Below are 26,542 nucleotides of genomic sequence, written 5' to 3' on the forward strand. Positions count from 1 at the left end.
TGGTTTAGTGACACCGCCTTAACAAAAAGAACTGGCCTTGCGACTCGCCAACTACCGCGACGGGCAAGTGTCGAGTTACACTGTCAAAACAAAAATAATTCCTACTGAAATGCTCCAAGCAGCACTTTTGAATATATTAAGAAAATACGTATACTGCAAAGATATTAACTGTTATGCAATTACACAAAAGAATATTACATATGTTGTCTGACTTTCGAGTTGGTTGAGACTCACACATATGAACATTACATTAATCCATTTACTCTTAACAACTTCATTATTACATTTTATACGAAACCTAAACTATTGATTTATACGTTAACCAGCAGTTAATGCCCTCAATTGGCAATGGTTTGTGTTTCAAGTTCAAGTTACTTTTTAACACGTAATTCAAAACACGTAGTTCAGATGCTGTAGTGGCGTGACTATTGCTGTTAAGTCTTTGTTTGGCATTAAGAAAGAGTGTCTATAAATCTTCGGTTGAGAACTGGAACGACTTAACCAAGTATTGAACTTATTGCCAAAATTAAAATTCACATGTTTCTTCAATTTAATATTTAAAAAAAAAATACGTCTCTTGTCGGTGAGTTTTTTTTTATGCTCAAACACCGTCAGCTACAAACCTGCCTCCGTCACCGCTAGCCCCTCTTCTTTATGTTTTACTCCGACTGGTAAAGCTTTCTTAACTGTGTCGTGTTCCCTGGGCAAACAGTTTTATGATGAAGCGTCTTACCAAGCTGGTCGGAGTTTCTTCGGGCAGCGTGCGGCAGGGCGAGGTTCTGACTGTGTAGCTTCGGGCGGCAGCAACCCCCCGCCTCGGTGGTCATCTCGGAGCTGTCTCTCCCCCTCGGCAAATTGGGGACCTTATATACGCTGAAACTTGAGGAATAAAACATAGGAGACTCTTCTGGGCCTACATGACCGGAAACGCCGCACAGGCGATGTCCGGTTCAAAGCCCGCCACACGAAGTACGCCGAGCACTTCCGAGCGGCTCCGATGTTTGACGCGCTGCGCGCGGCAATCCCTGCTCAGCGGGTAGCATCGGGCGCGCGCTTAGGCGCCGCGTAGACGTCTTCATGTACGTAGTGCGGGAGCACATGTAGCAGTTTAAAAACAGTTATGTTTGAATGAAATATCAATAAATGTATTAAATTATGTGCCAATTTTTCGTAAGAAATACTCAGTATTTTTTTTTTTATAAAACACGTACCTATTTCATATATGCAAAAATAACCAGACATGTGTATGTATTTCTTGTGGTGTTACAAAACATCTCTCGGGGACTGGTTTTCAAAGGAATGTTCTGTAACCCGCGGAGCACGGTGGAGCACGGTGGAGCACGGTGGAGCACGGTGGAGCACGGTGGAGCGCCGTGGAGCACGGTGGAGCACCGTGGAGCAGGTGGGCGGCACGGCGAGAGCACGGCTCCGACCTGCGGCGGCGCGCTTGTGCCAATCACCCGCCGCCACTCCGCGCTCATGCCCCTCCTCCTCCCTCTCCCCACTACCACTCCTCCCCCTTCCCCTCCTGCGGCATCAGCGACACGTGCCGCTGCCGTGAGGGGTCCGCCGCGGGAGGCCTACGATTCACGCCGAGTAGTCGACATGCCCGAACATTACCGAATACCTGCCTTCGGGCGACTTCGGAATTCTTTTGTTTAGGTGAAAATAGCGCGGGTGAGTATGACGATGGAACGCACATGCATTATGAATTAAGTGCAAGTGTTGACCAATGAAAGTTGTAAAATCGCTAGACATGAGGATAAGGCTGCTCTGACTCTTCTTCAAAAATAAAACCACATTAATTTTTAGTGTGAGAGAAATGATCATAGCACAACCAATGACAAGTTTATGTAGCTAACCTATTCTAACCAATCATCCTAATTTTATAGAATATTAAATGGATCTAACCTATCATAACCCACTGTCCACACAGCCTAACCCAACTGACCATTTTCATTCTCTTATCACAGATTTGTAATACATAAACCTAACCTAATCATTTGTTAAAATGGTGAACTATTAGATCACAATGTAAGAAAAACCATGTCAAAAAGTAGTTTTTTTTATTATTATTTTCCCTTTTATAAAAATAACTCACCTTAATAATTACAAATGTATTATTTCAGAACAACAAACATAAATGGTGTTTTATTTCTTAAGTAATCGTCTGGTAATGATTTTTTTGTCTGAATTCCACCTGATAAAATATTGTTAAGTGCTTATTTTGGTAACATAAATTCACGAAACTCTGAATAAAATAGCTAGTCTCATTACAAAAAAAAATACATGTAGGGATTATTTTCTCAGGAATAACCACCAGAAATCACCAGCGGTCGACGCACTTATAATCCCGCCTCACCAATGCAAATACACCCCTGACCGAGAGGGTCCCTTAAAGAGATACTCTTGCTGTACTTTGTGCTTGATGGGCCATCTGAAGTTACAATTGCTCTAAAAGGACAATGAATTCCCCATTGTAATGGAGAGGACCGTATTTCTGAATTTACATTCACGAAACGTTGGCGAAGGGACTACGTAAAGGCAGATTTTCTCTCTCTCTAAAAAAATTCCCACCTCGGATGCTTTTTTTCCCCCGTTCCTCAGCACAAATTCTTTATTATCGCCGCTCGTGTCGCATCCGCCGAAAGCAAACACGACTGCGCGGATCTCCCAATTTAACCGGCCCTAATCCCCGCGCAAATTAAATAACAGGAATTTTCCTTTTTTTTTATTTTTTACTCCCAGTTCTCCGGCGAGAAGTGGGTCATTCTTCCAGCAGCGGTTGTCGTAAAACTAATTGCTTTTGTCCGGAGACAAAAAAAAAATAAGTTGGTCCTTTACAGAGTTATTCCATGGACTTCAACAAATTAAGGTCCATACTATTTTAGTAAAGCGAGGGATTTAACCATAATTATTCCCGGATAATCACACTTCTCCTAAAATAACGCATACTGTGAACTTAACCGTACGTACAAGGATAAAAACAGTTCGTTACAATATTGTCACTTTATTTCCAAAAATTATCTCTACTATTTATTATTTTTGTAAACTTAGAAAGATTTTTTTTAAAACTATTTACCAAAATAGACTATTATAAATATACAAATTAAAAATTTATGTTACATTACTGTGAAATATTCAGAATGGCCCATAATCTGACAGATAACTGCAGTTTTATCACATTAAAATAAGTTAAAAAGCTTGAGGTTAACAACAGGCTTTTCCTGCTACTGCAGTCGTAATGAGGAGCTGGAGCCGATTTCTGCCATTTTGGATTGTGACGCCACGGCGGCCATCTTTGTTGACCTTTACCTTGACCATAAAAATTTATCAAAAATTGCCCTAAATAACTCAAAATTTGTGAAACTATTGGCCTAAAATTCTTCAAATTGTAGTTTTTAGAAAATAATTCCGCCAAAAAATCTAATAAATAATAAAAATTCATATTTCGAGGGAAAAATTCCCGTTTTGAGGGGAAAATTCCCGTTTTTAATCCAGAAAAATTCAAAACATCGAAATGTCCCCAATGAAGCATAAATTCCCCATGGCAACCCTCCGATAAGCCTCTGGAGGGAAGCCTTGACCTAGACTTCGGCCGTTACGGTTGCACATGGATTCTAGAAAGCTACATTTTTTCGTTACGGTCACCATCTTGTATGTGTATGATGTCATGGTTGCACTTATCGTTATGGTTGCCATCTTGAAAATCCCTAATTTTTACGCTATAAAATCGAGAAATATTTTAAAATTAATACATTTTTAATAAAAACTTCCCACCATCTTGGATTCTAAAAACTTTGCAATTTTCGTCATTATTGCATTCTTGAAAAATCTGTAATTTTTATGCTAGAAAATCAGGAAAAAAAATTTAAAAATTGCACTTACAACATGGAATCCTCGGTTAAAACTCAGCGAGGGAAAATAAAAATGGAGAAGGATCCTTCCTCTACGGAAGCTACCAGACAGACTGACCTCCCACCACTAATGCCAAGGTCGATAGATAGTATGCCAAACAGTATGACATCAAGTCCGCCATCGTGGATTCTGTTTTCTTCTGCTAGAGTGCGTTGGCACTGCCGCCGTGTTTTTATCAGGCATAGTTGTGTGTTTATAAGATGTATAATTGGAGCGACCTGGGCACCACCCAGATCAGGATGGCGGGAGTGCGGTTCGAACCAGGGTCTGGCCAAGCGCGCGTCCAGACAGTGACAGCTAGGGACACCTGCATTTCGCGATTTCATTTCATGTCAAGGTATTTCACAAAACACTGTAGCTTTATCTAAGATTCATGGCAAATTGTGAGGGTGCAGCAGTACGGTGACCACATTCTCATTGGCCCCGTCAAGAGCGGGACGACACCTCTCACCGACCTCAGCCGATAAACACAAGGAGAAAAGCTACAGTATTTTGTGAAATACCTTGACACGAAATGTATTCGCGAAATACAGGTGTCCCTAGTGATAGCTTGCGATGATCACTCGACGTAGATGAGCAAGCAGTTCGTGCGCAGGCATGCATCGCGTTTTGATCCGAACACTCCGGATCACACCTATACCCGAACGTGTGAAACGACCAGTTTCGCGGAGCCGGGATCTGTTGACGGTTTCCACGACGCGATCAGTATTTTTTTTTTGTTCGGGAAACGTTTCGAGATCGCGGTTTTGCCCGCGATGACCGTCGACGGGGGCCTGCGATCGTGGTCGATCGCGACGATAGTCGATCGCGATGACGGCGCACGTCGGTCCAGCCGGGGAGATGAGATCGCGCGGCGGAACTCCGCGGTCTCGCCCGCGGGACCCTCGCCTCAATTCCCCCCCCCCCCCCCTCTCACCCTTCTCATCACCACAACGACGTGGTTATTTAATTGGCCGACGCGCGCAGGGTCCGGGGATCGCTCCCGCCGATCCTAATCTTAATTGGACGAGCAAAAGGTGGGCGGGGCCAGTTTCCTCCCCGCGGGGCGGGGCGGCGACCCGTTTCAATAACTCGCCGTGTAATAAAGTCGTGAGCTGTCGGCGGCGAGTTCGGCCGTGGGTGCGCCCACGATAGCGCCGTGAGATAATGCACAACTCGCACTTCTGATACACATGTATAAAAAATAACTCTCAGAACAACGATCGTGCATCTATTCTCCCCCCCCCCTACCCATGTTTCTTTTCACGGCTGTAAAGCGAAGAGTTATGCACTGGAAGACAACGAGTTTGCTTGTAAAACATAAACATGTCCTGGTGAAACAACAATTTTTTTAACTGACACATTTTAATGTTGCTTTTTTAAATGGGCGGAAAGTAGACAACTTAATTGAGTGAAGGACATGACCTCGGTGGGCATTTAACCGTATGGTAATGTGTAGAACGGTTTTGTTTGTTCGTGAAGACTTTCAACATCACAATGAACTACACTTAGTTGGTACCGACTCGATTCTAAATAAATTGCCTTGCTGCGGAAGCCAACATACTTGCGCGTAAGGACTAACACCACTAGATTTTGCGGTGGAAACGCTATGCATGCTGGAATCAATCGATTATAATTTCATTCGGTTTTACGCTGCAAGACGTCCGTATCAGTGGTTCCCCCTTTTCTTCAACCCTTGCTCTTAACCTCACGGTTGCTAACGACAGATCGTAAGATAAAAGTCATCAGTGCGGTTAAGTAGTGGCTAACTTACTCACAGAGAAAAAGGTTTGTTTGAATCAAACAAATATTTGTTTATATGTGGCGAAACGAATATTTACTTGCTGTAACAAAATATTTTGTTAGCTTAACCAAACTTGGTAAGTAACAAAATTGATATGTAACACCTAACCAAATATACAGTTGAGTCGACAAAATCATTTTGGTTGGGTCAACAATCTTCCCTACTACAAAACATTTGTTTGAATAAACAAAATATATTTATTTCGCCATACACAAACAAATATTTTGTTGAGGCAAACAAACCTTTCAGTGTAAGCTTCTAATTTTGAGTGCAGTGGAATTTGAATTCTGATGTTTGACTGTTGAATAACACGAAAAATTTTACTACGCAACGGCAAGCAACCAACAACATAATTGGGTGTGTTCCGACAAACATTTATGCACTCGGCAATCTTCCGAACCACGAGAACTGAAAAAGAATGCACGAGTTTTCCACAGTAACGTAAATGGGAACACGGGATAAAGAAATGCTACCCTTTAGCTATTCATCATAAGTTATCTCTTACCCAATAGGTTCGCAATAATTAATTGGTTAGTTTAGATACGGCGTATCAGGTTGAGCGCGACGTGCTCTTATCGGCACAGAGCACGGATGTGGTGGTTTACCAGCTACGTCGTCGTCACGATAAACACAGCTCGTATCTCCAGTGCTATGTAACCTCGAACGCAAGTTATGTTTATTTATCAAAGCGTTGTGCGATGTCTAACACACTATCGCCCGCGCCAGCGTATAGCGTATACCTACCTCGACTTCACCTGCTATGTCGGCTTTCTTTCATATCACACATTGTTATCAAGAAAAACATCCAAATATAATATTGTAGCAGTTAAATTCGGAAGATTACTACTATACTTTTACACGTTTAGCATTTCTGTTGACGCATTAAAAGAACTTAAATGTTGGTGAACATTTTAAATGCAAAACATTTTAAAAATATCAATTGAAAGTTGCTTTAAAAGCATACTGTAATTGCCATTTTTAGCCATTTTCAAACGGCGTTGTAGCCAAGAAATATAGACAGATCTCTATTCTGTTTCAATAGGCAGAAATTATAGTTCCTCGCCAGAAACTTTGTCGCTTTGTCCCCCATTGTCACCGCGACAAATTTCGAGTAATCTTGCTAAACCGAAGGCACTGCACGCGTTTATAGCATACTGCTGGGCGCGCCGTACTGCCGTGTCTGTGTGAGAATGGAACAAGAGATACTCGCGGTTCCTATCTTGGAATGCGAAGAAGCGTCAAAGAGGAGACTAAGAAATATTGCTTCCCGACCCGGCGCGCCGCGGCGTTGCTGTGTAAGCTCAGATTACGAGGAAGTATTACCACCCTCGTAAATAATTCCCATCTTAATCAGTAAAGATTCCAGTTCGGCTCTACGATTCGTTAGCATCAGTCATGAAATCATTGAAAATGAGTTAACTCTTTATTAGTGGTTTAATATATATATTTTACTCTTTTTACAGTAAAAATAACTCAGTCAATGGACTATTATACTACTTTCTAGTCACTTCATTGAGTTCTTTTTATTATAAAAATATGTAATCAATATGCGAAACCATGAATATGGAGTTAACTCATTTTCGATTATTAGTGACTGAGGCCCTTTCTGCAGGGACTGATTCAAATTGTCACAGCGTAGAGGTTGCAGACCGACTTTCGGTATGAGAGGCTAGGTTGTGAATATAAAATGTTATTTTAATGAGCCTTTAAATAAAAAATAAAATAAAAAGCTATAAGTATAACGATTTAAGAGAGAGGGGCGATTGAAAAATAGCCTGATAAAACTCGAAGACGATCCAACCCTATTTAAATAAGAAACCACTCACAAAAAATATGTTAATATCAAGATTATAAATGAAAGATGTTAAATAATGTTTGCCAATTTTGAATGGATACTGATAATTATGTTAGTGCCGTAGGAAGTTAATTTTTATTGCATCTCAGGAATTTCGTACCAACTGATAAAATAAACCTTCCAAACCGTTTGTAATTAAAGCCTGTTAGAAGAGGCACAACGTAACTAAGAAGAAATAATAAAATAATTAACAATATTGGATACATTTGCTCGCACAGAGATACAGTGTTTCACATATTTGCTGCATATTGATTATTGTACTATAATTATTTAAACTATGCAAGGTTTCATTAATTTATTAATGTAGTTAAAAAAACACAAAACAATTACTCCGTTGTATAGGTATTCTGCAAAGTTATCTTTACCATTTTAATTTAATTAAACAGTTTTCAATCATATTACGAACGACAAGATGATACAAAGGATTTTTTTGAGGGGGAGGGGGACGAAACAAATACAACTATCTCTAGTACGTAATTTTATTTCTGTTTACTCATGAACTAATGCTAGTAAGAAAAGTCCATGTAAATTCACCGTTATTATTAAAATGTAAATATTGAATTGATAAACAAGAGGAGCTGCTGACAGTTTCATTTAAAAATGCCTCTTTTACAGTAGCTATTGACCTCGCTTAACAGTAGGCAATTGTTTACAAATATTAGGAATGTGTCGGGTTGGATGAATGCATTATCGAAATATAGCTTAACATATCGACGACATCGGGGTAGGAGAATAGAACCTAGACAAACTGAATGGGTAAGAGAAACGAGAGCACCCTGAGAACTCCTACGGGCCCACGGCAACGTCCGCGACGTTTCACACTTACGAAAAACCTAGATTTGATTCCACCGGGAATCGAACACGAATCGCCTTGGTGGGAGGCGAGGTGCTGGTCTGATCACAGCGCTTCCGTGTAGGATTAGAATACATTCACTATAAAAATGTGGCCCGACTGGCATTAAATTTTAGAGGGATGAATGTACACGACAAAAAAAATGACGTCACTAAATACAGGAATAATAATAAAAATCGCAAGGGGAATCTTTTTAACTTTTTTGGTTTCAACTAGTTTGCCAAGATATTCGTAATTTGTACAGGCCTATATTATATGTTGGGCCAATGTTGCGTAGCTAATTTCTTTAGATGAAAAATAAGAATTTTTTTTTCCAATTGAAATTTTACTCTTTTCCATTTTTATGTTTCAACTCCTTTGAAATGTTCGTAAATCTTATAATTATTATCCAAAACTTTTGTCTGAAACAATTTTTGATAAGAAGAACCATTGTTGCAGGGGGTTGAAAAAATAAAGGGGTAGGATTAAAAAAATCATAATTAATATACCATGTACACTGTTAAATCCGTTCTGTTTTCATCGTGAAACCGTAAATTATTATGTACATCTTTCGTCTGAAATAATTTTTTATACGACCAACCACAACTGCAAGGTGTTGAAAAACAAGGGTTAGCAAACAAAAGTAAAGCATAACTCTGTTCGTAGGCATAACATCTAACTCGTACAAATTATGAATTTTTCTTTTAATTTTTAACGTGACAACGTCTAATAAATCGATGAACGCTGGCTGCACGCACGAAAATGTGTCCCGTTATTCTCATTATTCCCTTACGCTGTGTCCCGTTACGCTCATTGTACGGTTGCGCCGCATCTATCTCTCTTCCACTCGATTGGCCTATGCGTCCGAGGAGAAGAAAGACAGCGGCAGCACACAACTTACATCTACACGTGAACTGTTTCGTCGACTGTTTATAAAGTGAAGTGAAAAGTTAATGTGGTTTCATTGCTTATTACAACAACAATTTCGGCAATAAAGATTAATTATACTTGCATTTTAAAAATCTGATTACTAGTATAATTTCAAGTATTAATTCTTTTAATATTAAAATAAAAATGATTCAATTTTATTCATAAAAGTATGCAATCATTTCATCAATTTTTTTATGACGTCACGTTAAACTATCGTCCGTTAACCGACTTTACAGACAACCAATTTTTTTTTTCGTGCGTGCAGCCGGCGTTCATCGATTTATTAGACGTCACGTCAAAAATTGCTGTTGTCAATAGGATATAAACACCACATAATATTCCATAACAGAAATATGGTCAACAAACAAAGAAAAACAAAGAACTAACTAGACTAACAGAACGAAAAAAACACCCACAAATGATGACAGCACAAAAATATGTGTTTTCGTACCATGTGCGTCTCTGCCTGAGGACGGGAGCAGATAGCAGTTCCCGAAACGTCGCTTGTTTCTGTTTTGGAAAACTATTGTGTTTGTTTCGTCTTTTCTTTTTGTCGTATTTTTGTCTCGTTTCAGCTAATGTGCTGAATTTTTTTGGGTTCAATATTTTTGTGCTTTCATCATTTGTGGGGTTAGTCCATTTTTCTTTGTTTGTTGATCATATTCCTGTTATGGAATATTATGTGTTTATATCCTATTGACAACAGCAATTTTTTGCTTAATTTGTGTTTTTGTTTTGTCTTTTGGGTTTTTTGTAGTTTTCTTCTACAGACATACATGAGCTTAGCAATGGCGTATGTCCAAAAACTTACATCAAGTCATGCACTCCCATTGCACAAATCTTTCAAAGATAGTACATTCATAGGCCAATCGAGTGGAAAGAGAGATAGATGCGGCGCAAGCGTACAATAAGCGTAATGGGAGAATGAGCGTAACGGAACAATGAGCGTAATGGGACATGAGTCATCCTTTTTCGTGCTTGCAGCCGGCGTTCATCGATTTATTAGACGTCACGTCAAAAATTAATATTTGCACTTATATAATTTTTTTACTAATTTGGAACATTTTCTATCATAGTCCCTAGTTTCGCATTACAACTATTTCAAAATGTATTCAAGTTAAAGTGCGGTATGTATTATAACACCATTTTTACTTTTGTGATTATAATATACTAATATGAAACAAGACTAAATAGGATGAGTGAATCGTTGGAGTGTACATATATACGTATGCGTAGCACTGTGGCTGTGGCTCGCATCGGTTATTGTGCGTCCGTGGTCTTGGGAAGGGTTTATCTAGACAAGGGGCCCGCAAGGTGGGGGAAGAAAGATAACACCTCGTGAATGGTGTGGAGAAGACGGTACGAGAGCGATAACTGATACTTTTTTGTCTCTTTCCTTTTGCTCTCTTCGCGGTCACACACACACACACCCAAATGCAGATGCCAGGCGCGAGCTGAGAACTTGCTGCTCTGATGAACGCTCTTAAGTTGAATGTGTTGCTCAGACGGAGACAAATAGTTATCATGATGCATTTGTCATACAAAAATAGTTATGAATATCTGCTTAATTTTTATACCAATAGCAGATAACGTTTAGATAAATTCTCTGGCGACCGAACTCATACATGTCATATTCAATGGTATGAATCTCCTTTAAACTGTAATAATGGAAAACTCCAACATGGCTGTTCAGTTTTGGTTGCGTACATTTAAACGTTACGTACAACGACCTTGTCTTATACAACGTATGATAAACGATTATTATTAAAAAAATACAACCTTAAAAAAACCATTGCATATTTTGTTTAATTTACCTTTTTTTTGGTTGTTAGATTCATTGTTTCTTTTTCTTATCATTCACTGCGTGTCAGGTTAGTTTTTTCTTGTTTTCTTTCAAAATTATGTTTAATTTATGTTTTAGTTTGCTGCTAGGTAGGATTTAACCTATTTTTTAGTGGTTATTTGACATGTTGATGTTAGTTTGTTAGAATTGTTTTAAACTTCGAAAGTAATATAACTGACTCAATATGTTTTTTATTGATTTTCTTTATTTTTTACACATTTAATAGTGTAATTGATTCAAAACCTTTACTTAATATATTTATAGTATTCTATTAAAATAGTTATAAAAGTAAGTCTGACATCTTTATATTTAATAGAGGCTACAACCATGTATGTATACTAGATTCGTTGTAATTTTTCTTTAAATTAGTATAAAAAACAAGAGCCCGTCAAGATCTGAGTATTACAACTGACAACATTCGATACTAGAACTAACCTACAGTCGGTTTGTAACGGAATTTAAGAGAATATTTTTCTTAAGAAATCATTTCCTTGCCGCAAGTTATTCCGCTTCACCCTGGTTCGTTATCATAAACATTCTTTTATGTTCTCCGATTCGTGGGGCTAATTAGCAGATGCCGTTAGTCAACTCGATAGCCACACCCTGGAGTCTCGCTTTAAGAGCCAGCTGTTACAATAAATTTTGTCACTCGCGTGATGCACAGATTGCCTTGTCAAGGAGTCGCTTCTCAGAGAAAAGTAAATTTACTGTAAATTAAGTCGGTTACTGGTAGGCGCAGTGCAAAATACGAGAACCCATTTGTTTTTATCGTTATTGCAGACCAACTATCGTATTTCTCTGCCAACTTTAGTTATCCCTGTAATATAATCTGTAGCATACATTCTTGTCATAAACGTACATTTTTATTAACTAAAATGTTTCACATAAACAAGCATCCATTATGAGGGGCATTCTTTTAGAACTTTCCATGGAAATTATTCTAAGTATTGGCTAAGGACCTCGAAACTATTACACTAACTTTTAGCATTATCATTTACACATCTATGGTTTGTTTTGCTAATATAGCCAATTGCTAACCAAGAGACTTCAAGTGTATAACAGATACCCTCTACATAGCATAATACCTCCATGGGAAAGAGTGACTTCAACATTTTAACGTACACCCTCTCCAGTAACTAATATCTCCATGAGCCAGAGTGACTAACAACTGTTGTGTGGTCACCCTCTCCATAGTCTAATACCTCCATGGGAAAAAGTGGCTTCAACATTAGAACGTACACCCTCTCCAGTAACTAATGTCTGCATGGGAAAGAGTGACTAACAACTGTTGAGTGGTCACCCTCTCCATAGTCTAATACCTCCATGGGAAAGAGTGACTTCAACATTAGAACGTACACCCTCTCCAGTAACTAATACCTCCATGAGCCAGAGTGACTAACAACTGTTGAGTGGTCACCCTCTCCATAGTCTAATACCTCCATGGGAAGGAGTGACTAACTGCAGGGAGGGCAGGGCTTGTCGAGAGGATGGATGTGGACGGGCGCTGACGAGCAGGGGTGTCCGCAGGAGGCCGGAGGAATGGCCGCGCGTGCGGGCAGTGACCCGCCGCCGCCCGCCGCCTCCGAGCTGCCTGCGCTGTGGGACCTGGACAGCGCCGACTACGAGTGCGACTGCCCCGGGCCGCCCCCGCCGCCCCACTTCGGGCTGCCGCCGCCGCCGCGGCCGCCCTTCCTGCAGGAGCTCGACTGCTCGGACGTGCCGCTGCCCGACCTGGAGACCTGCGACGCCGTGCCTGTGAGTACCGCGAGCACCCCTGTCTCAGCTCAGTCTCGGTCCGCTCCTCTCCACTCCGCTCCGCTCCGCTCTGTCCACACCTCCACACTCCTCTCTGCTCCACTCCTCCACACTCTTCTCTGCTCCACACAACTCCTCTCCTCACATCTCCTCTCCATTTCACTCCTCTCCACTGCACTCCGCTCCATCCACACCTCCACACTTCTCTCCACTGCACTCCGCTCCACTCCTCTCCACTTCTCTCCGCTCCACTCCTCCACACTCTTCTCTGCTCCACACAACTCCTCTCCACACATCTCCTCTCCATTTCACTTTGACAATTGTTGACCTTCTATTGTCATCTGTAGATCTGCGGCGATATAGTGGATAATCATCATTTACAGTAATTGTTTCTGCTACTAAGTGTCTTGGGTAGTGTTTTGAACGTTTCCCTTCAACCACACGCGGAGAAATAGGATTTAATATTTTACTGGGACCATGAATCATATTTTATGTTATCACCTTATGTAACAGTGGATCTATATCCACCCCTCTTCACTCCACACCTCTTCACTCCTCTCCACTCCGTTCCACTCCACTCCTCTCCATTACACTCCTCTCCACTGCACTCCACTCCCCTCCACTCCATTCCAATCCAATATATATTATGCCTGGTGACTGGAAAAATTCTCGGATTCAGTGACCTACACGGTAGACTAGACAGTCATCTGTACACTCGGGCAAATTACTCCAGTTCGTTGGTTGATGACTTGTGAGCAGTCTCAACTGGGTTGTCTGTAGTTGGATACTTGTTTGGTCGAGGGTTTCTCATTGGCCCAGAGCCTTCCAGGTGAACAGTGAGCCAATAGCGAATTCAACTCAAAGGTATATGTTTTTTTGAATTTTAGCGAATTATTCCTGTTAAGCCTGCTCCATTTTGTGTCTGCTCAAATGTATTATTACCATCTGAGTTACGATGTTTCTAAGCTATATGGTTCGGTGTTTTGACCTCGCCATCCGGCAATTCCAAATATTCGATACCGCTTGCAACAGAGCTTCCGTGCTAAACATTTTGGGTCGACATAGCACGGGACTTAGCTCTGGCTGCTTGTACGAGTCAACTCTTGTGAACATGGTATATGATGGAAGAAATTAGTTATTTCCTCGCGGCGCTTAGACTAGAGCCTGTTAGTAAATATGTAGTTGCAACAAGATATAGAAGGTCTGGAAAATATTATTTATGCCTTAATATGCCAAACAATTAGGACGAACCGTTGAAAATTAGAATTACAGCAAAAAGATGGAAAATTTCAAAATGGCTAGTCATAAAACCCCTTAATTAATCATAAAAGTTCTAAGTTGTGTGCGTTTAAGCTGTGACAAATTCTATATGGATTTAATATATCATTATATAAATTACGACGTACCTAAATTGCTTTGCGTTATTCTTAATACGAGTTTCCAAGTTACCATCGCTTTTTACTTGTGACAGTTATATGTAACGCAAATTTCGTATTCGAGAATTCTAAGTTATGACTTTTCTAAGTTAGTGTGGGTCATGTCACGACAGTCCTGAAAATCCCTCGAAAAACGTGTACAATAATGACACTGGGCGTCACGAAACATCTGCCTTTTGCAATTTGGCATTTTGGTTTTAGATTACTAACTTTAACATATGTACGTTCCTGCGAATAGTGTAGCCTAACTATTTAGTTTAACATTTGCTGATGTTTAGTTTAGTTTATTATTATATAAAAAATACAAAATTATGGAAAACATTTAATCAAATTATTTTGAAATGTCCTAAAATAATCCTATAATGGGTTATCAAATAATTGTAGACACTCTGAAGTGCGCCGTCACTCCACTCAGTATAAGGTGAGTTTATTGGGATAGTAGCTTCCATTTATTCTTTTAAGAGTAACAAAGTATATACTAATATATACTAATGCGTATATACTAATACTATATATAAATAAATGCGTATTCCACCCCCTCCCCCCAAAAAAATATCTGAAAGCTCATTGGCCTGCAATAAGTTATACCCGCACCAACGATTTCTTCCTTGTAATTGGAGGTCATGTGCATGAGAAGCCTTTCCCCAGAATGAATAGATATACTTCCGCACGGAGCAACTGTGTTTCGCTGTGCCGACATTCACTTGGAAGAAACTCAACAAACAATCACGAAACGCGGACGATGCTAGTTTTAAAAACAATTATTCCAACCAGTCCTTTTCATACAGATAAATCATTTTTTTTAATTGCACCTTAACTAATTTTTTTATTAAATAAAACAAATAACCTTACCTACTTTTACCATTAACAAAAATAATAATAAAGTAATATCTGATTTCAAACTGTTCTGAAATTGTTTTCTTTACTATTTAATAATGAACACACTAATAAGGTATATGCACATTTAAATACTTTTATACTATAGACATACTAGCAGTGTTTTTTAAAAGATTATTAAGATCTTATGTTTGCAGCCGAATGAACATAATGCATCTAGCAAAGACATGTATCTTTAAAACTAAACCGCCATGGGAAACATAAAACTAATCATTTTTAATGACCAAGGAAATAATGCAGTCTCCATAGGTATGATAAACTCTTTGAAGATACTCTCAAATGTGTCGAGAATATATGTTTTTACTAGTAATGTCACAGAAAATATTTTTACAACCTACAAATATTTTTACTATTGGAATATTGTAAGATAAAAAGTAAACAAAAGTGTCTTAAATTTGGAATTTCCTTCTTAAATGAATATATAATGTGAAATAAATTAAATGCATGTTCCCCAAGTTCGCATGCTTTAACGTGGTAGAAAGTATAAATTTGAACTCACACCGACTTGCCAGGGCGAACTTGTACTAGGCACTGAGGTAGTGTTTGTTTTAAATTCCTTGACGCCAACAGCAAGGATATTTATCAAAGTTTGGTTTTGAAAGTGTCTAAACCGAACTAATTACAAACTGTACACGCGTTCTGTTCCACCATCTTCGTCCGAAACGCGCTTAATGCGGAAGCTAATAAACTAATTAAAAACTCCAGAGTGCAAACGTGCTCCGTATTTTTTAATTTCCCATGGATATCAGATTGTTTTAATGTTCTCCCTCTAGCCCAGAGTTAGTTTTTCAAAACTACAAGTTTTTACTATCTCGCTCTTCATCATCTCTCTTCCCCTTTGTTGTTTTTTTTTTTTTATCTCATGGGGCGAAACCAAAACCATATTTCATTGTTACGAAACTTCCCGTACATTAATTTAAACTCCCTCCTTTTCCTTAACGACAGCTTGTTAGAGTTTTTTTTTTAGCTTTGCGATTGTTTGTTTCCGGAATTGCCTCAGAAGCTGTCACGCTGTGGTGAGCTCGCTAAAAGAGGGTGGGGGAATAAGAAAGAGGAGGGGGTATGTACGCCAATATACCCTCTTTACAGGGATAGTGAAGCGCGGAAAATCTCAGAAGAGTGAAAGAAAGAGAGAGAGAAAAAAAGAGAAAGAGAGAGAGGGGGGCGAAAAGATAACTTCCCGCGATGCAAAAACTTACAAACTTTTGTCCTGTTCCTGATTTTATTTCCTCGATGCCTCAGGCCTGATGTTTACTGCTGATTTATCTCGGTAACGTCTTTGGAATGTTCCCTTCGAGTCGCCCTATTCACGACCCTCTCTCGCGAGGTGTGTGTGGGGCAAAGAGAGCAGAGGATTTTTTTTCCCCTTTCTTCTTCTCTCTTTTCCTCCCGGAGCTAATAAATCCTGTATACGCGAAATAGTGGGAATGAGTGCGGGAGAAATATTCACGGCGATGGCGGAAGAAAAATGAAAATAATGAGGTGAGAAGAGGAAATGCAGAGGTGGAGCGTGGTGAAGTGAGCAAAAAAAAATAATTTTTTTTCCTTTCGAATAAAGGTGGAAATACAACCCCGAGGTAAAGGCTGAGGCAAACGGAGCGACTTTTCCAAAAAAAAAAAAAAAAAAAAAAAAAATCCAATTTACCTAAACACATTTATTTCCACGGCAAAACTTGGTAATCAGGACCTTTTCCCTGGCGCCAGCAGAGTAAAAAAACTCAGCGAGTAGAAGGGAAGGGATGGCAATGGTAGCTTTGCGATGTTTTACTTACGGATTGCGTTATCGCCTTGTTACTATCATTTTCAACTACCTTTCTTTTGAAAAACAGGGGGAACGGCTTGGTGCATAACACGTGGGAAAAGGAGGAGGAGGTGATATCCTCGTTTTTGCAACCTTGAGCTCATTCCATAACAGCTACGTGGTTGACTCAGTTGTGGTGTTTACACCTTAAATAAATGAATAAGATTATTTGTTTTTACTTCAGGCTCGACCATTTGCGAACAAGGATGTATGAGATTTTGAACATCAGATATAACCTGCGGTTTATTTGGAATTAAAATAATACGTTGACATTTTTTTTGTAAGCTCTGTGTAGGGAAAAGTATGATATAATAGTTAGATGCTGGTTGATGACACCTGGATAAACTGAGCTTCTTCTCAGGGGACTCGTCGTGATTGGCCTGGCCATAATCCAATAACGGCCATCCACAGGGACCAATCACGCTTGACTGTTAATGCCAATCTATAATTATAAAATTTTCCAGATTAGTATGCCTTGAAGTTGGCTGAAAATTGGCAAGCCTAAACGACGGGCACATTCATAATGTCCTTAAACATGGTCACAGTATAAAAGCCAAGAAGAAAATTTATTATATCATATTTAAATATTCTGAGCTTATATAAGTTATAAACATTTTTAAGAAAATTAGTAACAGGATGTTGGAAAAGTAATGTTGTTGGTTAACCAGGAATTTGGTGACATCGTGTTAATCTCGATGATACTTCAATTAATTTCCATAGCATAAATACCACCATGGTGACAGTCTGAAAATAATTTTAAAATAAATTTATAATAAAATTTAATTATGATTTTATTTCAAACAATAGTTAAAATAAACTTTTTAAATAAATATTCCATTATAAAGGGCTGTATAAAAGAAAAAATGTCTATGTTTAATAACATTATTTTCATGTATTGATATATTAATGTATTTATGTATTCATGAATTATATAAATAAGGTAAAAAAACTTTCTTGATGATAAAATTTTTTAATGCAAAAACTAATTTTGATATATCTGTTTTTAAATAAGAAATTTTAACAATTAAAAAATTATTTTTTTATTTAATTTATTTCTTAGATTCATTGACAGTTTTCAGTTAAAAAAAAATATTATTTATATTTATATATTTTTAAATTGTTTCATTGTCAGTTCTTAACCATTTCTACACATTTTGTGGTAGCGTGTGTAGATATTTTCTGCGTAATTAATTTTTTTTTGTAGAAAGATGTAAAATGGTAATGGAAAATGGCAAGGAATGGAAGGTAATGTTTTTTTTTCCAACTTGAACTGCGGTTTATATATTTAAGATGGTTCCCTGATCTAAGCCCACACAGAAGTGTGTTAGCCCCAGCCAGATACAGAACACTCCTCTCACTGGAGCAGCCAGGGAGAGACGTGTTTAGGAGCGAGGGAGGAAGGTTAGCTGGAGAACTTTCCGTCCGGAAACGGCCGTGGGGTCTTCGTCTCACCCCCTGCGCTACGTCCAAAGGACTCCTCGGGGCCTGTAATGAATGTCTGCAGCCTGGCGCGCTGTCTGTCGTGGACGCACGCACATCTCCCGGGGCGGCACGCACGCCATGGCAGCTCTCTTCGCCGGAGAGTTTAACCCCTGCTGACCCAAGGGTCACGCGCAAAGGTTGTGCGAGGCGCCGAAACCCTTACTTTACCAAGTACCAGCTGATGCACCCCTGCTTCGCTACGGAAGTCCACAGGGGGTCGTTACCACAACGCCGAAATACCATAACGCCGAATGTCAATATTGACCACAACGCCGACAGCTAGAAAACTGCTGTGTACCACAACGCCGAAATAACAACTGAATGAATTTGTGTGTGTTTCTGAAATGTACCTTAACGCCGAAACACCACAATCAAACCTAACCTTACCTAACCTAGAGTAATATAACCTGACCTAACTTAACCTAGCCTATCCTAGCCTAGCCTAACCTTATCTAGCCTAACCTAATCTAGCCTAACCTAACCTAGTCTAACCTAACCTAGTCTAGTGGTGCGTCCCCGTCCACACAGGCATAACAATCTCGTACTCTGCTTGTTATGTTTATGACTGAGTCTTATTTTAAAAAAAAATCCCCAACCCACCTCCGTTCACCCCTTTGAAAGTTTATTTCCGTAAAAATTAGTCGTTAGTTTGCTCATAGAGCATGAGGAACATACTCACCAAATTTCAAGTTTGTAGGTGTCACAGATACTGAGCACTGATGATAAGCAGTGAGTGGTGTTTCGCTTTCAAGCCGAGAACAGTTGATAGGTGAGAAAATACAGTTAGTTCTGAATCGAAGAATATAAAAAAGTGTCGTAGATTTTGAGTAGTCATTTTTTTTTTTTAAATTTAAATCCGCACCCTGCACCCTATAATTAGATAATGTAACTCTAAAAAATTTTGCTACGCAATCATATATAACCGTACTATTGAAAACAATTCAAAATAAAAGTAACGTGCTATACTTTTTTGTTGGGGGGGGGGGGGGGTAGGGGGGGCGGAGAGGTGTAAGCTGCAACTAAAAGAAAATTAATCAAGAGTATATTTTCACTTAAAACACATGAAATTTATTTTTCTATCTATATTATCAAACTAAAACTGCGCTAATAAATAAAAAAAATGCATGACCATGAGGGGGTAATAACAGTTGATACTATAAAGTTTCCCTTTGGCTTTGTGAACTTTGGTTCGCGACATCCTCTACAGATGGCAGCTCCGTGGTAACAAGTTTCAGTTCCGTTCCGAAAATCATTTTACCGAATGCAGTATACCGAGAGCTAAGATGTTAGATATCAAAATTTACTTTTAATTATTTTTCGGGAAAAAAATTTAATCGATTAGATTTTATTAGTCGTATTGTAAAGGAAAATATTTGCTAACTTAGTAAGTTATCTGATAATCAAATAACTTGCTAATTAATTTTTTTACCGTCGGTTAAGTCGAGCATAATGTTTTTTCCTTAAAATCTTAGCATGTTTGATTTTATTATGAATTGTTTTTAAATGTAGGGTTATTTATGATTGCGTAGCAAAACATTTTATTCGCAGTATTTAATAATTTGGTGCAGGGTGGGTATTTAAATTATTTTGAAAAAATACCCATCTATAACTCAAAAACTTCACACTTTAAAAAAATATACATTTTAAATTAATTACCGTATTTTCTGTCATATGAACCTGTTCTTGGCTTGACGTTGAGTTAAGGGACATTAAATATATGTGTATATAGATTCATGTTTTAAGAATACTCTCAGCGTTAATTAGATTTCAAACTTTCCGCTGAGTGCGTTGCGCGCAAAGTTAAATTAAATTTTAATTTTAAATGACGGATTGAATGTGAAATGTAAGTGAAAAATTAATAAACTAGCTTTCGCGGTAGCCATAGCGGGAGAGAAACTCGACCGCTCGTCGGAGAAGTTTGATTGGTCGACGAACAGGGAGAGGGGTAAGGGGCGGCCGGCCAGAGGGAGACACTTGTTCCTCGGCCGTCCAAAGCGTGACCTCGTGACGTGTCGTCAGGGCAGCCAACTGTCCGGCCAAACCATCACAAACAAAACACAAACCCCGTTGATAATGTTCGCAGGCTTTCACGGCCATTGTCTGAAGTAGCTTGGCTTCTGGGGTTGTAGCCGTGTCCTTGGCGAACAATTCACCGACGTTTCAGTCGACATTGCAGTCGCCATCATCAGGGAGCAGTTACCTTACGGAGGTTCTTACAAGTTATCCTGCCCTTTACATACTCTCGCCTGATTGCCTGCAGCTGTGGGCCAATCAGAGCCTTCCTTTCTTCTGGTTGGCTGGGCTTTTTTTTGCCAATCAGGGGCGATCTGTCTGAAGTTGGATGTGGAGCTATGTTCTGAGGATTTCTAAAGAGTGGGTTCCATATTTTGCTTGATTTGTAGCCATCTTCTCTATTAATTTTTGCTGGGTGTTTTAATATTTCTACTGATTCTAGAATGTATCTTTTTCTTGTCCCCGTTAATAAGGGTGAATTTTACAACGTGTTACTAGAAGTTCTGGGCCCCAAGAAGCACCCTCGTGATCTGTGTTGCCGTGGTGCACTGACAGTAACTATCACACATACCTTACTACTCATTCGTATCCAGAGAAATAAACTTACAGTCGGTTCCACAATGATAACTTATATGTATAAAATATTCTACAACCAAAAACACGTTCTCGTTACGTTATTTGAACACCCCTTTTTACGGACTCAAATGTATCAATACGACAATTGGACCTGAAATTCAACGTAGAATTACTGGAAATAATTTATTTTTGGATATCATTCATAAATTTTTTTTTTGAAAACTCAACTTTTAAAGTTTTGTAAAATAACATTTTTATTTATCTTTATGTAAATGTTAAAAAAATTAAAGTTGTGTAACAAAGGGTACTTTCACACAATATGTTCAAAATTGTGCACATGATTAAATGCTCTCCATTCATGTTAGACTGAAATATAAACTAGCATTTAAAATTCTTAAATTAACGAATAAACATTTATTCAATTCATGAAGTATTTATAAACAGTTAATAAAAATTACTAAGCAAATTAATTTAGGATTCTTTTGAGAAGTTATGGACTAATCTGAAGTCACAGAAATCTTTCGCCGAGGGCAATATTTCATACGAACTAAATTATGCCCATAAGATATCACGTTTCAGGAATGACGTGTGATTATATCTCAAGGAAACCCAAATTTATTTTTACAAAACGGACACCACGTAGTTTCTGGAATAATTTTGTAACTAATTTAACAACAAGAATTTTCTTATGGTTTTTATTATTTTTAAATGATAAAGAACGTTCTTGCCATGTGTGCTAAGCGGCAACCAAAAAAACACTTGCAACTGCCGCCATAAATTTAATTTGTTGGAAATCCACCGCCTTCTACGGCTGTTTTTTTTATTCAGAGGGTACTTTACTCCCAAACAGAACTTTAATTAATTAGGTATATTACTTATTTTAATTAAAACACGCGATATTTATGATTTCATAAAGTCACTAAACTGGATGAGAAAATAAAAAAAAAATTATTTTCCTGCTTTTCGTTGATTTTTTTTTGCCGTACTCTTGACTGTGTGTTCTGGGAAACCGTACAAATTAAAAATAAATTCGCAGCGATACTCGTAACTCGTTCTCGCGATTACCAAGCCTTGGTCTCGCCAATTTTCTGCAATGTGCTTCCGCTGCTTCAACTCCGCAAGCCCGAGGAAAGTCGCCAGAATGCAAATAAAAATGCTTGGAGCACATTCTAAAATATGAACTCGCAAAGTTGCGAGTTTACAGAACTCTGTGCAGATCATTCAGAGGTCTTACAAAAAAAAATTGTCTCAAATTGGACTTCGATTCGATCTTCATGATCAAGCCTTTTTTTTACACAAGGAGGTCAATAAAATTATAAAAATTAATTTTTAACGAGAGACATTGTAGTTGTAATTTATTTTTCATGGTCATTTCTATAATCTACTTGAATTTTATACAGTACACTTCAGATTTTCGTACAGAAAATATTACTATGCAGTCATTTTCAACTCATTCATGGCAACGAAGTATAATGAGCTAGTGTAAATAAGTTCACTAACAAAATACAGAGTAATTTGAGTTTAAGTATTATGTAAACTGTAAGATTTTGTAGCATTCCTAAAAAATAAAATAACTTATTACCCTATAAATTGCATGGTTAATAAACCATACAAATATGATAATTACTGTGATGACTGTATTTCTGTGAAGAGGACCTTATACACCGCTCGTCTTGTCTGCCTCAACTCTTCAATAACAGCTTCCAGCCTCATGCCGAAGTCACACACACGTCTCGTGGCTGCTGTATATTCGTGAAGAGGACCTTATACACCGCTCGTCTTGTCTGCCACAACTCTTCAATAACAGCTTCCAGCCTCATGCCGAAGTCACACACACGTCTCGTGGCTGCTGTATATTCGTGAAGAGGACCTTATACACCGCTCGTCTTGTCTGCCACAACTCTTCAATAACCGCTTCCAGCCTCATGCCGAGGTCACACACACGTCTCGTAGTTGCTGTATTTTCGTGAAGAGGACCTTATATACCGCTCGTCTTGTCTGCCGCAACTCTTCAATAACCGCTTCCAGCCTCATGCCGAAGTCACACACACGTCTCGTGGCTGCTGTATATTCGTGAAGAGGACCTTATACACCGCTCGTCTTGTCTGCCACAACTCTTCAATAACCGCTTCCAGCCTCATGTCGAAGTCACACACACGTCTCGTGGCTGCTGTATATTCGTGAAGAGGACCTTATACGCCGCTCGTCTTGTCTGCCACAACTCTTCAATAACCGCTTCCAGCCTCATGCCGAGGTCACACACACGTCTCGTAGTTGCTGAATCTTCGTGAAGAGGACCTTATACACCGCTCGTCTTGTCTGCCACAACTCTTCACTCGCAGCTTCCAGCCCCATGCCGAAGTCACACACACGTCTCGTAGCTGCTGTATCTTCGTGAAGAGGACCTTATACACCGCTCGTCTTGTCTGCCACAACTCTTCACTCGCAGCTTCCAGCCCCATGCCGAAGTCACACACACGTCTCGTAGTTGCTGTATTTTCGTGAAGAGGACCTTATACACCGCTCGTCTTGTCTGCCACAACTCTTCACTCGCAGCTTCCAGCCCCATGCCGAAGTCACACACACGTCTCGTAGCTGCTGTATCTTCGTGAAGAGGACCTTATACACCGCTCGTCTTGTCTGCCACAACTCTTCACTCGCAGCTTCCAGCCCCATGCCGAAGTCACACACACGTCTCGTAGTTGCTGTATTTTCGTGAAGAGGACCTTATACACCGCTCGTCTTGTCTGCCACAACTCTTCACTCGCAGCTTCCAGCCTCATGCCGAAGTCACACACACGTCTCGTAGCTGCTGTATCTTCGTGAAGAGGACCTTATACACCGCTCGTCTTGTCTGCCACAACTCTTCACTCGCAGCTTCCAGCCTCATGCCGAAGTCACACACACGTCTCGTAGCTGCTGTATCTTCGTGAAGAGGACCTTATACACCGCTCGTCTTGTCTGCCACAACTCTTCACTCGCAGCTTCCAGCCCCATGCCGAAGTCACACACACGTCTCGTAGCTGCTGTATCTTCGTGAAGAGGACCTTATACACCGCTCGTCTTGTCTGCCACAACTCTTCACTCGCAGCTTCCAGCCTCATGCCGAAGTCACACACACGTGTCGTAGCTGCTGTATCTTCGTGAAGAGGACCTTATACACCGCTCGTCTTGTCTGCCACAACTCTTCACTCGCAGCTTCCAGCCTCATGCCGAAGTCACACACACGTCTCGTAGCTGCTGTATCTTCGTGAAGAGGACCTTATACACCGCTCGTCTTGTCTGCCACAACTCTTCACTCGCAGCTTCCAGCCTCATGCCGAAGTCACACACACGTCTCGTAGCTGCTGTATCTTCGTGAAGAGGACCTTATACACCGCTCGTCTTGTCTGCCACAACTCTTCACTCGCAGCTTCCAGCCTCATGCCGAAGTCACACACACGTCTTGTAGCTGCTGTATCTTCGTGAAGAGGACCTTATACACCGCTCGTCTTGTCTGCCACAACTCTTCACTCGCAGCTTCCAGCCTCATGCCGAAGTCACACACACGTCTCGTAGCTGCTGTATCTTCGTGAAGAGGACCTTATACACCGCTCGTCTTGTCTGCCACAACTCTTCACTCGCAGCTTCCAGCCCCATGCCGAAGTCACACACACGTCTCGTAGCTGCTGTATCTTCGTGAAGAGGACCTTATACACCGCTCGTCTTGTCTGCCACAACTCTTCACTCGCAGCTTCCAGCCTCATGCCGAAGTCACACACACGTCTCGTAGCTGCTGTATCTTCGTGAAGAGGACCTTATACACCGCTCGTCTTGTCTGCCACAACTCTTCACTCGCAGCTTCCAGCCTCATGCCGAAGTCACACACACGTCTCGTAGCTGCTGTATCTTCGTGAAGAGGACCTTATACACCGCTCGTCTTGTCTGCCACAACTCTTCACTCGCAGCTTCCAGCCTCATGCCGAAGTCACACACGCGCCTCGTAGCTGCAGTACCTCCGTGGAAACGACCCCAGGTACAGTCCGTCTTGGCCTACGCTGCTTTTCACTCGCTGTTCCAGCCACGATCCTTGTGGCCCATCGGCGCCCGCCAGCATTTAATTGGAATTCTTGCGCAGCTTACGATGTTCCTCTTCCCATTATTGTCTCCACGCCCCTTTCGGCATTCTTACTTCGGCCTATCTCGGATCTTGCTTTCGTTTGTGCTTCCACTTCTCTCTTCCTTTTTTCTTTTTCCGCCCTTCTCCCAGTAGTGAATTCGGTTGCGTTAACTAACCGTTCCAGGCATCTCCTGCCGTATCCTTAACATTTGTCACCTTCGCCTTTGTCTTCTTCTCTTCTGCCGTGTTGTTCTATTTTTCTCTTCGCAGGTACGAAATATTGTTCGATTCCCCGCGTTGGCCCCCTCGTAGTTTCCCTCGTGACGGATCATCTAGCCACCGCCGGATCGCTATTTTTAACGGTCCTCTCCCTTGCTTGAAGGGTAATCTCGTGTTCCCATCTTGGCTCCGACCCGAGGTGTTCTCTCCTCCCTGCCTTTCTTCCCTTCACCTGCTTGTGACGTCGCCGAGCAATCCCGGGAATGGCCGAAGTGAGCCCCGAGGTGCGGTTCGGTGTGGCTTTCTGACACAGGCGTTCAGCCTGTATCGCCTTGCCTCACGTCAGCGTTCTCAACTTGAGTGTCTTTCCAATGTAAAAACCTTTTTTACGTGTGAACGTCTTAGCTCTTGGTGTACGGCAATTTGTAGGAGTAATTTCGTGAAAATGAAATGGAAGTCGATGAACGGTAATTTGAACACAAAGATGGCAGACCCACGTGTAGCAACATAAATCCTTTTGTAGTCAATTTCGTAATCATAAGGGTACGCACAAAATGTATTGGTGCGCCAAATGGAACTTTTATGATAGTGTTACTACCATGGAATTATATTTTCGTAATTTAAAATAGCCAATAGCAAAATTTAATTACACGTTTTAAAATACGTAAGAAAAGTGGCATTACAGAGATTATAACTCATATTCTCCTTGCAAAATCCTAATGTGTTCGGTAGCACAGCATTAGAGTGCCCTAGTAAAACTCAATGGCGAATTTTCGCGGTGGTTCAAGCTGTCACTAAAAAATTCTAATTTACTTTTTTTTAATAGCATACTTAAAAATATTTTAATGTAACAATAATTTTTAATCAGCTTTTTAATGTTTAAGGTTTTTTTAGGATGTATGTACATACTTATTTCAGTTTGAGCAAAAACAAATATACAAACATATACTTAGTCTTATAATACGTATTTTAAAAATTTTCAGGTTAATATTTTGATAATGTCATAGAAGTATAACTTTTAACTTGTGCGAAAACTTTATAGTATAAACTGTTTTGTGTTTTAACAATACGGGCAGTATTTATATAAAATATTTTGACTAAAA

General features: G+C 39.9%; 1 protein-coding gene across 1 annotated transcript in view; it reads left to right on the forward strand.

Moving 5' to 3' along the window:
- Nucleotides 1-26,542, forward strand: part of LOC134536304 (uncharacterized) — a 765,325-nt gene that overhangs the window by 579,869 nt on the left and 158,914 nt on the right. The window contains exon 2 of the mRNA XM_063376056.1: nucleotides 12,689-12,916. Within this exon, the coding sequence (XP_063232126.1) occupies nucleotides 12,701-12,916 (216 nt within the window). The 5' untranslated portion in view covers nucleotides 12,689-12,700. The remainder of the gene's footprint in view (nucleotides 1-12,688; nucleotides 12,917-26,542) is intronic.

This window comes from Bacillus rossius, chromosome 10 (genome assembly GCF_032445375.1).
Source record: "Bacillus rossius redtenbacheri isolate Brsri chromosome 10, Brsri_v3, whole genome shotgun sequence".
NCBI classification, from domain to species: Eukaryota; Metazoa; Arthropoda; class Insecta; order Phasmatodea; family Bacillidae; genus Bacillus; species Bacillus rossius.